The sequence below is a fragment of the Trichechus manatus genome, unplaced genomic scaffold, assembly GCF_000243295.1.
Source record: "Trichechus manatus latirostris isolate Lorelei unplaced genomic scaffold, TriManLat1.0 scaffold00177, whole genome shotgun sequence".
In the NCBI taxonomy this organism is placed as follows: domain Eukaryota; kingdom Metazoa; phylum Chordata; class Mammalia; order Sirenia; family Trichechidae; genus Trichechus; species Trichechus manatus.
In genome coordinates this window covers 1,199,150-1,213,956 of record NW_004444113.1, presented here as the reverse complement: position 1 = coordinate 1,213,956, position 14,807 = coordinate 1,199,150, and the positions used below count along the sequence as shown (strand labels likewise).

The following is a 14,807-nucleotide window of genomic DNA, read 5'->3' as shown; positions in this document are numbered from 1 at the left end:
GGGTGAGGTGCTTCTGGGCGGCAGGACCGGGGAGAGCGTCCTCTCGCTGGAATTTCTGCGAGCGAAGTTCAGGGGGGAGTTTAGGATCCTGTAGTGATGAGACGGGGACAGCAGCTCTGTGGGGTCATCACGGTCCACAGACTCGAAGGAGCGCACCATATCCAGCATCAGGGGGTCCTCCTTGGGGGCAATGCCGGCACTTCCGGGCCCTGGATGATGGGGTTCTGGTTTCTTTATAATTCTGGGGGTCCTGGGAGGTGGGATGGGAATGAACTCCATGGAAGAAGAGGCCACACAGTTGGAATCAGAGGTTTTGCGGAAGATACCGCGGCAGCCAAAGGAATCTGCAACGGAGAGAGGAAACGAAAGCGTGGAACGGCTGCGTACACGGTGCGCGCAGCCCTCCTCTCCCGCCTGCCCCAGGCGCCAGCTGTGCGGACGGTTACCCCGCGGAGGTCAGGGGAACCGAGGAGCAGACGACCGTGGCTACTCCACCAGAGGGGCCAGCAGCAGCACCTGACCGCCCCAGAGGCCTGTAGTCTTTCTAGAAGACAGGAGAGGGCAGAAATCTGCTAACAGGAGGTCTCCTTGGGTCCCATATGCCTCGTGGCACCAACTGTTACGGACTGAATTCTGTTCCCCAAAAGTATGTGCTGGAATCCTAACCCCTACAACTGTGGATGGAAACCCTGGCGGTATAGTGGTTAAGAGCTATGGCTGCTACCCAAAAGGTCGGCAGTTCGAATCTACCAGGTGCTCCTTGGAAACTCTATGGGGCAGTTCTACTCGGTCCTGTAGGGTGGCTATGAGTTGGAATCAACTCGACAGCAACAGGTTTGGTGTTTGGTTTTATACCTGTGGATGTAATCCCATCTGGAAATAGGGTTTTCTTCATTATGTTAATGAGGTCATATCCATGTAGGGTGTGTCTTAAACCAATCACTTTTGAGGTATGCTGCTGTGTGCCATCGGATTGATGCAACCCTAGAGTGATCCTACAGGATAGAGCAGAACTGCCTCATAGGGTTTCCAAGGCTCCATCTTTACGGGAGCAGATAGCCAGGCTTTGTCCTGCACAGTGGCTGGGGGGTTCGAACCACCGACCTTTCCGTGAGCAGCTGAGCATTTAACCATTGCACCTCCAGGGCTCCTTTTTGAGATATAAAAGGAGCAGTTTAGGCACAGAAGCAAGCACACACAGACAGGGGAAGACAGACGCCCCACCACATGAAGATCGCCAAGGAACCGAGGGACAGAAGCTGAAAAGAGACAAGGACCTCCCCCCCAGCACCGACAGGACGGAAAGCCTTCCCCTAAGGCCGGTGCCCTGAATTCAGACTTCTAGCCTCCGAACTGTGAAAAAACAGATTTGTCTGCGAAAGCCACACATTTGTGGTATTTCTGTTACAGCAGCACCAAGGTATTAAGACACCAGCTCAACATCAGCACTGCTTTAGGTGGCTTAAAATTCTGGATCCCGCCAAAGGGACTCTGAATAAATGAGGTACAGGCATTCAACAGGCAGCCCACAAAGCCCCTCCAGGCCCGGCTTACTGAGCTTCTGCAAGTGGGCCCTCAGCTCTCCCACCTGGAACAAGCTTTTCCCTCAAACTTCTGATCTGCCCAGAGCCTCATCCAATTCTGCGTGGGGGATGAACATTCTTCTATATGTTAAAGGCAACGAGCCAGTCTCCAAGGTTTCTCTCTGGAGTTGGCACAGGCTGGGAACTAGGTTTGCAAACTGTGCCAGGAGAGAAAGGGAAAACCCACACGCATGCTTGGTGCCGAGGGAAATAAAGCCAAGTTCACGTGGAACCAGCTCGGCTCCAGCATCTCTCTTCTGCAGGCCCTGCTGCGGGAGCAAGCGGAGGCTCATTGGGGTGGCTTCAGAGCAGCTCGGGCCGCGTGCCCGACATAAATAAATACACAAACCAAACCCAGCGGCCATCGCGTCGATCCCAACTCATGGTGAGCCCATGTGTCTCAGAGCAGAACTGTGCTCCATTGGGTTTTGAATGGTTGATTTTTGGGGGAAGTAGATTGCCAGGCCTTTCTTCCAAGGCACCTGGGTGGACTTGAACCTCCAACCTTTCTGATTCCACAATACCATTCATCTTGATCTCTGTTTCCACAGTACCATGCACCTGACTCTGCTCCTCAATACTGTGCACCCCAATCTCTGCTCCCACGCTACGATCACGCCCCGTCTTCTTTCTCCAGTCCTTCCCACACAGATGACCAATACCAGGCAGCTGGGCCGTGGATGGCTCTTGCATTGCCTCGGGGTTGTCCACTGCTTTCCTGCTCAGCATAAAGATCGTCCCTCTTCTCGGGGCCCAGACTGCCACCCCCTGCGAGGGGCGCACGGCAGACTTGCAGCTCAGTACGTGTGGCCTGAGCCGTCACCCAGAGCTGACCCACCTTTGTCGGGGAAAGCGGGCTTGGAGGCCTTCTGGTCCCTCAGTGCCTTGGTGCCCTGGTTCTGCGTGACGGGCGAGGCGCTGGCCAGCTTGTGCGAGGGCAGGGTCTTGTCCAGCTTCTTGGAGAACGGCCAGGGGAGAAAATCCCCTCTTTTTTCCTGGTCTTTGGGCTTTTTATCCTTCAGATCGGGAGAAAACATAAAACAGTCAGACGCAAACCCAACATAGAATGCTTATCACCTGTATAGAACAGCCCCTACCTTTTTATGTTTTGGTTCTTAGATTGAAAAAAAAAAAAAGTTATCTAAGACACTCTGGGGGACATTCGGGGGAAACTGAGTAAAGACTGAGGGGTAGACAGTATTACTGAGTTAATATTATTCTTCAGTGTGATAACATTATGGTATGAACATTAAACCTCTTGGATGTGACAAAAAAAAAGACTACAATGTGATTCCTCTTTAAAAAGTGAACCAAGTGGACTAGAATAATCCAGCTTTTCAAAACCCTGAACTCTTGGCTGTGTGCTGAGTGGAGAGCCCAGGGCCAGGGGTGCCCCCAGGGAGCCCATCTCCCACCCCGGGCAGCAAGCAGGCTTGGCCAGCACCCCGCTCCCTGAGCTGCACCGTTTCAGGGTGCTCCAGCAGCACAGACAAGGTCATCTGTTGTTGGTGTTAACTGCTATCACGTCGGCTCGAACTCAGGGTGACCTTACGGACAACAGAACGCAACGCTGCCCGGTCCTGCGCCGTCTGCACGCTCACTGGTGTGTTTGAGCACATTGTTGCGGCTATTGTGTCCCTCCATCTCATGGGGGGGTTCCCTCGTTTTCGCTGACCCCCTACTTTGCCAAACATGATGTCCTTTTCCAGCGACTGGTCTTCCCTAACAACATGTCCAAAGTAAGTGAGACGAAGTCTTGCCATCCTTGCTTCTAAGGAGCCTTCTGGATTTACTTCTTCTAGGACCGACGTGTCTGTTCTTCTGGCAGTCCCCGGTATATTCAATATTCTTCGCCAGCACCATGATTCAAACCTAGGAGGTCGATTTTTCCAGAACAAGCTGAAGGAGTGAAGTCAAAGCAGATGGGGACTTCTGGAAATCTACTACTGTCTGCGTTTAAAGTGGTGCCCTAAGAATCTGCCCACAGTAAGCTCCCGGCTTAACATCCATTCTTATTTGTTCAGTTAAGTCAAGGAAGTGGCTGACACAGTGCGGGCAAAAATCCGTCATCCTGAGCAAGTCTGGGTGAGTTATCGGCTTTTTAGCGCCCCTTAGTCATGTGAACACTTTGATGTGTACTTAAAACTGGCATATGTTTAGCCCTTTTTGCCGTAAGTTTTGCTTTTATTGATTACAACCCTCTGATGGGAGTGAAGTGGACTCTTTTATAGATCGTCAGCCCCACATCCTCTGGAACCAAGCCAGACGCTTTGAGGAAGCTCAGTAAACAGTGATTGAAATGGAAAAAAATGCCAATAGAAGCCAAACCAAATTAAATTGAGTTCAAGCTTCTGAGAAGGGTGATGCCACCAGGAAGAAGTTCTTTGCCTGACTCTGATGACCGTGTTCGATGTTTACTGTTAAACAGAGGCAACCAGATCCCTGATCTTACTGCAGTGAGAAAAAGAAGAGAGATTTTCACGGTTTTTGCCTTAAACTTTAAAAGCGTTTGCAATTCAAGAGAGTTCATCTATTTTTCATTTAGGTTGCTGAAAACTTCTGAAGAAAACATCCTCTTGCTCTTTTCTAGCCTTTTCTAGGGAGGCTTTTCAAAGCCTCTATTGAATCAGGGTTCATTTGGTCCAGGTTTTGAGTGGGAGAAGACAGTAGGGGTAAACGGGGCGTGGGGATGCCAAGCCCTGGCTTGCTGTGAGGGGCAAGTGCCCGCTGGGGTCTACCTCTTGTTCGTTTTTGTTTTTTCATTGTACTTTAGATGAAGGTTTACAGAGCAAACTAGTTTCTCGTTAAACAATTAACACACATATTGTTTTGTGACATTGGTTGCCAACCCTACAACATGTCAACACTCTTCCCTTCTCAATCTTGGGTTCCCTATTACCAGTTTTCCTGTCCCCTCCTGCCTTCTAGTCCTTGTCCCTGGGCTGGTGTGCCCCTTTAGTCTTGTTTTGTTTTATGGGCCTGTCTAATCTTTGGCTGAAGGATGAACCTCAGGAGTGACTTCATTACTGAGCTAAAAGGGTGTCCGGGGGCCATACTTCTCGGGGGTTCTCTTGTCAGTGTCAGGCCAGTAAGTCTGGTCTTTTTTTGTGAGTTAGAATTTTGTTCTACATTTTTCTGCAGCTCTGTCTGGGACCCTCTGTTGTGATCCCTGTCAGGGCAGTCAGTGGTGGTACCCGGGTACTGTCTAGCTGTACTGGTCTCAGTCTGGTGGAGGCTGTGGTAGCTGTGGTCCATTAGTCCTTTGGACGAATCTTTCCCTTGTGTCTTTAGTTTTCGTTATTTACTCTTGCTCCTGAAGGGGTGAGACCAGTGGAGTATCTTAGATGGCCACACAACCGCTCCCTGCAGGTACCTTTGCTGGGTCAGTCCGTGTGCAAAGGGTCAAGAGTCCCCCTGAAAACGTGTCTGCCTGCAGCCAGCCAATCTCACTGCCGTCTAAGCACTTACCACAAAACGTGTAAACCAATCATCCATACTCCTTGCCATTTGCATGGCCTATTTTCTCCAAAAGAAATTTCCTGAGAAGCAGGATGCTAAATTGCCTTATGTAACAGAGAAAGATCTTCAGAGGGACTAATTCCGCTCCCTCTTCTAGATGCATCCTCCCACGTCCCCACCCAGCAGTGGGCTGCCTGCCTGGGGGACTAACTTCCCTGACTACTCCGCACCGCCCCCGGGGGCCTCTGAGAGCCGATCATGGAACTCAAGCTCTCAGTTTGAAGCACCTCCTGTTTGCACGCTCAGGGCACAGTCCACACCCCTCAAATCAGGTCAGGAAGAGGACCTGTGAGGCTGCGCCTGAAAACCACACATACAACGGGTTCTGGTTTTCTTTAAGGCATTTTCCACTCACTGCAGACTGGCATAGGCATTTGGAAATGCAAACCTGGATGTTCTGAAAATGTGGCCCCCTAAGAGATTATCTACCCAAGACTCTTCTAATGCCATGCATTTTTTTTCTTTTTTAAATTGTGCGTTAGGTGAAAGTACACAGCGCAAAATAGTTTCTGATTCAAAAATTTATACACAACTGTTTGGTCACATTGGCTGCCATCCCCAGTGGGTCAGCACTCTCCCCCTTTCCCCTTCCACCCCGGGTTCCCCACGTCCTTCTGTCCCCACCTTTGCTTTGGGCAGGTGTCACGCATTGTTTTGACTGAAGAGAGGGAGAAGCCAGCGGGTGACTGTTAGGGACTGAACTGTGTCCTCCAACAGGATGTGCTGAAGTTCCAACCCCTGGCACCTGTGAAGGTGACCCTGTTTGGAAGGAGGGCGTTTGAAGCGGTTATCAGTTAACACCGGGGGGGGTCCCAAGCCCGTCCGAGTGATGTCCTTATCAAACAGGTGAACAGACAAGGAGACAGATCTACATGGAGGAAGGATGGTGCACACACAGCTACAAACCAAGGAATGCCAAGGCCTGTGGGAGTTTCCAGAAGCTAGTGGGGAGGCATGGAGCGGACGCTCCCCGAGAGCCCCGAGAAGGCATCAACACGGCCAACACCCTGGTTTGGACTCCGAGCCTCCAGAGCTGTCAGACAATAAGTTCCTGTTCGTTAAAGCCGCCCACTTGGAGGCATTTTTTATGGCGGTGCTAGGAGACAGAGCAATGAGCCCCAGAGCTTCTGGAGGGAGATGTCCGCAGCTTCCTGGTCCTCCCCCTGTGGGGTCTGAGCTGGGGGTGCTGGTCGCCAGGGACAGGGCCTCCAGCTCATCCAAGCCAGTAGCTGTAGAAGCGTAACTCCAGGCTCCAACCTTCCAACAGCCACACCCTCTCCGCCTTGCTTCTTGGTTCTGCTTCGCTGGGTGGTGCACCGGAAACGCGGACCGTGTCTGTAGCTTGGGGGTCTGGAAACCTGGAACCCATTCCTGCCCCTTTAACTCACAGGGGGACCCCATGCACATCACTCCCCCTCGAGGGCAGTGTTTCCTCATTTGCAACAAGGAGGGTGGGTCCTTCCCAGCTCTTGGAGCATAAAACGGACCCCACACCTCACCTGCCTCACCTTCTAAGCAGCAACCGCTTCCACTGAACCAGAACAGAGCTGGCCGCCCCTGCCGTCAGCCCAGGCTGCAGGAGACCTGGGTTTCCCCTCCTGCACTGAGGACTGACGACAGGCAATGATGGGGACATCAAGGCCCCGAGGCTTGAGACAAGCAGAAGCTGTTTTCTCTGAGTAACTCTAACAAGTCCAGCGTGGGCACCCCTGGAGTCTGACGGCTCCTTGATGATGAGCGAGCTCTCATCTGACTGGCACAGCAGAGGGGAACCAGGTACCGATCACATGCACCTGGGATGGCCCAGGGTCCAGGGCTTATTTGCTGATGGGTGTTGGGTCCTTGCTGCCCATGGCATAAGGGGGAGCCACAGAGGCCTGATTTTGCAGCAGAATAAAACAACGGTGAGTTGAGAAAAAGGTTTGGCTCATAAATCAGGCCAGCGAGCCTGGAATCTCTGGGCTGTTGCGGATCCCAGTTCTCACACAGATGGAAATGCAAAAGCATAACTAGGCTGTGTAGTTAGAATAAAACAAAAATGTTAATTAACCCTAGAAAGCAGGAGTCTGCAAGTTTTAGCTCTGGCTCAGGGACAGGGGTAGCTACAGAGCCCCGAAGCCCTGGGCAGAGTTCGTGCAGCCTTTTGTGATCTAACCCCGTGCTTACCTGCACAGCGTGGAATTCGAGGTCTCTCGTCCAGGTGTCCAGGGAGGCCTGTGAAGAGCAGCACTTTTCAACAATTCAGGAAGCTACACCTGCTGGGTCTTCCCCAAACTCCACCCGCTGAGACTTCCCCTGCAGCTTTGGTTGCCAACTGTCCTCTTCCGGGTTTACGGACAGAAACTCAACTCCTGGAAAGCCCTGGAAGCAGGCAGCAGGTCTCCTGATTTATGCACTGAAAAGACTTTCTAGGTAAACTTTTTACTGAAGTTTAAGACTGTTACGTTAAGACCACTGTGGACTGAATTGTGTTCCCCCTAAAAGGTATGCTGAAGTCCTAACCCCTGTACTTGTGAGCATGACCTTGTTTGGAAACAGGGTCTTTGCAGATGTGATCAGTTAGAAGAGACACGGAGATGGGGGACAAATGAAGGATACTATGTGAAGAAGCACCTACAAGCCAAGGAATGCCTGTCGCTATGACCAGAAGCTAGGAGAGACGCGTGGAACAGATTCCCTCTCAAAGCCTCAGAAGGAGTCAACGCGGCCGATACCCTGATTTGGCCTTCCACCTTCCTGTGAGACAATAAATTTCGGTTTGTATAAGCCACCCGTGTATGGTGTTTGGAGCCCTGGTGATGCAGTGGTTAAGAGCTATGGCTGCTACCAAAAGGTCGGCAGTTCGAATCCATCAGCTGCTCCTTGGAAACCCTATGGGGCAGTTCTACTCTGTCCTGTAGGGTCGCTGTGAGTTGGAATCGACTCGACGGCAACGGGTTTGGTTTCGGTTTTTTGTTGTGGTGCTCCGTTACGGCAGGCCTAGGGAACTAGCACAAACACACTTTTAAATGAAGTGCACAGAAGGGTGCATTCATGATGAAGGAAGGAGCAGCTCAATGCATTTTCACACACAGCACAACCCACGGGGACAGCACTCGGATCGAGAAACAAACGCCAGCCTGCACCCAGAAGGCCCCCACGTCCTCGCCCAGCACCCGTCCTCAAAGGTAACTGCCATCTGATTCCTAACAGCACAGATATAGTTTTGCCTGATTTCAAACTTCATTTAAAGTTGTCTCGATTTTGAAATAAGACACAAAGTGCACATTTTAATATTTTACCCTTAAACGTAGAGTCCCCCTGCCACGCTCCCCACAACTTTTCTTCCGAAGAGCCATGTTACTTTGCCACCGCAGAGAATCCCTCCTAGTTCTATTTTACGTTTTTCTACACGTTAGTGTTATTTTGTATAGGCATTAATGAAAATAACTCCTGGCCTGATGGCTTTAATAAAAAAACAAACAAAAAAAAACCAGTTGCTGTCGAGGTGACTCTGACTCATGGCGACCCCACGTGTGTCAGAGCAGAACTGTGCTCCACAGGGTTTTCAGTGGCTGATGTTTCGGAAGGTCTTTCTTCTGAGGCGCCTCTGGGTGGACTTGAAGCTTCAACCTTTCCGATAGCAAGGGAGTGTGTTAACCATTTGCACCCCAGGGACTCCAGCTTGAATAAGCCAGCTCTGGAACAGTGACTGCCCCGCCCTGACCCCCGCAGTCCTCGGGGGCTCCTTTTATGGGAAGAGAAGTCTCTCAGCTCAGACGGCTAGGTGTTCTTCCATGAGGTGCATGTCCCACTTTCAGAGATACATTCTCTGCCTTGTGCAGGCAGAAGGAGGTAGAGAAAACGCTAAAGTCCTAAAATCACAGCACTGTAATCCCCGGAGGGAAGCTCTTTTCAACCTAATTCAGCTCCTTTGTCTCCTAGGAAAAAAGAACTGGAACGAAGGAAGACAAAGAGGTCATTGCTTGGACTCAGAGCACAGGACACAGCTTCAGACCTCCCTGGGGGACGCAGACCCACAGCTAGTTCAGCGACAACCTGGCACTCCTGTTCGCCCGTCCCTGGTCCCGCTCACCCCCCACCCCTACCCCCACATCTTTGCAGCACCTCCTCCAGGACCTGCTGATGACAACCTCAACAAAACCCCAGAGGCCCTGAGTGGGCTTCACTCATAAAACCTGGGGTCTCTCAGGCCTTCCTGGCAAGTGTTCTCACTGGCTCTATTCCACTTTCTGGGTTCCAAGGGAGACAAGGTGGATAATCTAGTCACAGGCTGTAATTCAATCAGCAGAAGTGTCGCTGAGTTTGGAGAAAACCAATGATCATAGGAAACGGAAATCTTGTTTTCCCATTAGTGTTCCTGCTGAAACCCTAACCATTAAATATTTCCACAAATGTTCAAGTGTACACCATGCATTCTCAGGCCAAGTGAAGTTACCATCAGAGAAAAAGTCTGGGTGAAAAAAAAGGCCCAACACACAGTTCTGGCACCTTCTGATGCACATCGTAGAGACTCGGGTACAAGGGCAGCTGCGGACACAAACGTCAGCGAAGTAGCTTAGAAGTCACTTAGGGCACAGATGCAGGGGCATCCAGTGCATCTAAGACAAACCAACCAGCTGCCATGGAGTCGACTCGAACTCATGGTGACCCCACGTGTGTCAGGGTAGAACTGTGCTCCAAAGGGTTTTTAAGGACAGGTTTTTTGGAAGGAGATCGCCAGGCCTTTCTTCCGAGGCACCTCTGGGTGGATTTGAACCCCCAACCTTTCGGTTAGCAGCCAAGTGCATTAAGGACTTGCACCACCAGGGAACTCTGTAAAAGGATCATTTATATGAAATATCTAGAACAGACAAATGCATGGGGGCAGAGGCATAAAGCAGGTTAGTAGTTACCAGGTACTGGGGGAGTGGAGAATGGTATCATTGCCTGCTGGATCTCCTGCACCTTCCCGGCCACCCTTGGCTTCATCACTGATCCCTCTGTCCACGGCCAAACACTAGTCTAGCTGCTGTCATAGAATAGTTACATGTGATAAAATCACTGGTCTTGGGTGGAGCGGACCACCTTCCACAGTATAATCTAATGTAATTACCCTACAAGAAATGCAATGACCATCTAAGCAATCCGGTGCAATGTACCCAATCACCCAGTTGAGGTCATACCAGTGTAAGGTGGACCCTAAACTTAACCATGTCTGAGTTATAAAAAGACCAGAATAGACACAGAGACACACACACTGGGGAAGACAGACGCCACATGAGGATCGTCTACAAGCAAAGGAACGCCAAGGATCACCGGCAGACATCAGAACTAGGAGACAGACTCACAGATGGAATGGACATGGCTGAGACCCCAATTTGAACATTTAGCCTCTGGAACTATGAGACAATAAATTTCTGTTCTTTAAAGCCACCCACTCGTGGTATTTCTGTCACAGAAGCCCTGCAAAGCTAAGACAGTATTTGTCTTCTGCTACTTCAATGGCCCACAATAAACTACTTCCTTTCCACCTCCTCAGAGTGGAAACAGCTTCTAGGAGATCCTGGCTGTGCTTCAGCCACGCTCACCTCATAGGGCTCCTTGGTGGCCCTGCACTTCTCTATCTGGTAGAGGTGGGTCTTGCAGCAGACACTGTCCTGGATGTCGGATTTCTGCCAAAGAAGAAAAGGAAAGGAAAATCATGGCTTAATGCTCGGGAAATAGGAATGTCCATTATGCAGTCATTAACTTTTAAACCAGAAGCCATGCGCTTGGCTAGAAAAGTGTGGCAAACAGTTGGTGAGCCCATTCACTGCGATGCAAAGCCTCATCCCAGACGCAGAGAACCGGGCAACCTGCCTCTGCCCAGGAAGGGCCACATGACTCTGGGAGGCTCTGCTCCCAGTTAGACCTCAGTCCTTCCACCTGCATGATGAAGACTCCTCTGAGACATGAAGGCAGAAACCACTGATGATGAGATAAACAGGGGAGTCAGGAAGAATAATTTTTTTTATTGAACTACTAAATAGGATTGACGCCTTTGAATTATGGTGTTGGCAAAGAATATTGAATATACCATAGTCTGCTAGAAGAAGGAACAAATCTGTCTTGGAAGAAGAACAGCCAGAGTGCTCCTTAGAAGCTAGGATGGCGAGACTTTGTCTCACATACTTTGGACGTGTTGTCAGGAGGGACCAGTCCCTGGAGAAGGACATCCTGCTTGGTGAAGTACAGGGACATTGAAAAAGAGGAAGATCCTCAATGAGATGGATTGACACAGTGGCTGCAACGATGGGCTCAAGCAACAATGATTGTGAGGGTGGCACAGGACGGGCAGTGTTTTATTCTGTTGTACACAGGGTTGCTATAAGTCAGAGCCGACGTGACAGCACCTAACAACAACTGAACAGGAAATACATCTTGTTTGTTTAAAACACCCCCAGCCAAAAAAAGTCAAAAAGCCACAATCATAATATAACTTCAAGAAGACAGACAATCGCACCTAAGATGATGCAGGTGCACTCCTGTCCGGAGACAGGTGAAATTAAATGGCTGATTAAATCATTTATCAACCAACAATATTCACTGAATGTCCTTCTCCTAGGCTCTCCAGTGTAGAACACGTTTTCTTGGTTTTAAGAAGAAACCGGAATTAAGAGAGGAGAGAAATGAACAAACCATTAAGGCATAACGCTGTACTTTTTAATTCACTAGTTTGGGTTTTCGAGAGCCCGGGTGGCACAGTCAGGGCCCTGGTGGTGCAGTGGTTAAGAGCTCGGCTGCTAACCAAAAGGTCGGCAGTTCGAATCCACCAGGCACTCCTTGGAAACCCTATGGGGCAGTTGTACTCTGTCCTATAGGGTCGCTATGAGCTGGAATCGACTCAACAGCAACAGGTTGGTTGGTTGGTTTGGTGGTACAGTGGTTAAGTGCTCAGCTGCTAACCAAAAGATCGGAGGTTCCAACCCACCAGCTGCTCCACAGGAGAAAGATGTGGCAGTCTGCTTCCATAAAGGTTTACCGCCTTAGAAACCCTAGGGGGCAGTTCTCCTCTGTCCTATAGGGTCGACGTGAGTCAGAATTGACTCGACAGCAATGGGTTTATTCGGTTTGGATTTCAGAATTATACATGGGCTATTCGTAATTGGTTGATAAGATTAATAACTGGGACAGTGCACGCGGTACACTTAAATCAGCCATGTCTGGAAAGCACTGAGCGGACTAGCTGTAATTGTCTATGTGGGTAAATTGCCTCCAGTTAAAAGCAGCTGCTCTCCCAGATGTTGGCTCTCAGACAAGGTTGTTGTCGTTGTTAGCTGCCATCCAGCTGGCCCCCAGCTCACGGTGAGTCCATGCACAGCAGAACAAAACACTACCCGGTCCTGCACCATCCCCAGGATCAACTGTGAAACGAAATGTGGTGGTTTTCATTGGCTGATTTTTGGAAGTAGATCGCCAGGCCTTTCCTCCTAGTCCATCTTAGTCTGGAAGCTCTGCTGAAACATGACGTGCACCAGCTGGGAACCAAACCCAGGTCTCCCACTTGGAAGGCCCTGAACCACCACCACCTCAGAGAAGGCAAGTCCTATGACTTAAGGGTGAAAAGTGAAACAGGCCCAATAACATAAAACCTTCTCCACTTAGAACCAGGGCTTCAAACTGATTCATTCCGAACAAGTTCCCCCGAAGTTATACATAAGAATCCCGGGGGATCTTGTTAAAATGTAGATTCTGATTCAGTATATCTGGGGTTGAAATGCATATTCTCAGCAAGGGTTCAAACCGGAACCAACTAGTTGGAAGCCCTGGTTAGAGCTAGATGAGCTGAGTTTCAGAGAACGCTGTCAGTAAAGAAAGCACGCTCAGCTTCAGCTCTGCAACAGTGCAACCCTGATCCCGGGCAAAGCAGAGAAACAAAAACGCGCAAATACTTTTGAAGCCATTGTCCATGTGGAGAGGCGATTTAGTGAAACCTAGCTAAGGAATTACGTAAATTCTCTTACCCAGGCACGTGTAAACTGCTTGTGGCAAAACAACGAAGGTGACGAGGGTGTCAGGGCACCACGGTCCACCCCACACCGCAGCTCTGCACCCAGGTGCCCCCCACATGTGACACTGGATGCTGGGGCTTCCCACCCACACACGGAGTGACGGTGCCAGGGTCAAGCTGGTGAAGCTTAACTTCAGTCTTATTTTCTGGACAAGAAGAAAACGTAAACCGAGCCTGCGCTGGAGACAGACACCTCAGAGCACTGCTTCTCCCTCTCCTGTGGCCACCGGTTAATGAGTTGTTGCTGCGTCGGCTCTGACTCACGGCGCCCCCGTGTGTGTAGAGGAGGACTTGTCCATAGGGTTTCTTTTCTTTCTTTCTTTTTTTAGTAATATTTTATTGTGTTCTAGGGGAAAGTTAACTAGGTCTCCATTTGACATTTTCTATACAAATTGTTCAGCGCCATTAGTTACGTTTTCTTACACTGTATCAACGTTCTCTTTAACTGCATTCTGGTCGTTCCGTTTCCAGTACTGTGGTTTCCTGCCCTGTACCTGTTCATCTTTGCTTTACAATAACTGTTGACCTTTTGGTCTCATACAGATGGTCTTCTAAGGAAGCCCCCTACTCATGGGTAGTATCCTTTACTTTTGTGTGCCAGTCTGTTATTTCCCTAAAAGGTGACCTCAGGATCTAGTTTCAGCTCACGGTTTAAAGAGTATCTCAGAGCGACAGGTCTCAGGGAGTCCTCCAGTCTCAACTGGTCCAGGAAGTCTGGACTTTTTAGGAATTTGAGTTCTGCTCCACGTTTTTCTCCCTTTCTGTCTGGGTCCATCTATCATGGCCCTGACCAGAATGGTCGATAGCGGTAGCTCAGGGTAGATGAGGCATAGGGTTTTCAATGGCTGATTTATCAGAAGTAGATCACCAGGCCTTTCTTCTGAGGCTCCTCTGGGTGGACTCCAACCTCCAGCCTTTAGGTTAGCAGCTGAGAACATTAACTGTCTGCACCACCAAGAGAGTCCTTTATGGCCACAGGAGTCCCCAATGCCTACAGCATGGGGAACCCAGGGAACTCAGAGGGAGCGAAACAAAAAGGGTAATGCAGAAGCTAAAGGGAAAAGAGTTGAATCCTTCACAATTCTGCCCAGGGCTTAAGTCTGTGGGAGAATATTTGAAAAACACCTCAGATAAAAGGCTCTACCCAAGAAGTAGGTTTTGCCACTATTTTATTCCACATTCAGGAACCGCAGCCTCACACAAGGTTAAATTAACAGCTCAGGATCAAGTGTCAGCAACTGGGAAACCCTTTGAGTGGAACAGTGCCTTTTCCCAGAGAGAGCACAGAAAACCACCACGAGGCCCCACTTACCCCGGACAGATAGCGCTCCAGTTTCTTGTTTAAGAGGAAGTAGATGGCGAGGATGTGGCAGGCACGGTTGGAGAGCACGGTGTTGATCACGTCGCTGTTCTTGAAGCCCAGCTTTTCTGTCATGTGTAGCACCACGCTCGGGCTCAGATCCTCCAGGTGGATCCTGCACAGAGGGAGGGAGAACCGGTCACTTCACCTTCACGGGGAGGCTCCTGGGCCTCATGAGCAATGCACACAAATGCAGCAGCACAGACGGACTACACAGGCCTCCTATGGACAATCAGGGCCATCCACCCATCCCCCCATCATCCATCCACCCACCCATCCATCATCTATATCCATCCACCCACCCATCCATCCA

At 50.1% G+C, this 14,807-nt stretch overlaps 1 protein-coding gene across 1 annotated transcript in view; it reads right to left on the bottom strand.

The window, feature by feature from the left end:
- Positions 1 to 14,807, bottom strand: part of HUNK (hormonally up-regulated Neu-associated kinase) — a 154,583-nt gene that overhangs the window by 19,485 nt on the left and 120,291 nt on the right. The window contains exons 9-13 of the mRNA XM_012558612.1: positions 14,447 to 14,609; positions 10,673 to 10,756; positions 7,269 to 7,316; positions 2,422 to 2,599; positions 28 to 344 (exon numbers count right to left, since the gene is read on the bottom strand). Coding sequence (XP_012414066.1) covers positions 28 to 344; positions 2,422 to 2,599; positions 7,269 to 7,316; positions 10,673 to 10,756; positions 14,447 to 14,609 — 790 coding nt within the window. The remainder of the gene's footprint in view (positions 1 to 27; positions 345 to 2,421; positions 2,600 to 7,268; positions 7,317 to 10,672; positions 10,757 to 14,446; positions 14,610 to 14,807) is intronic.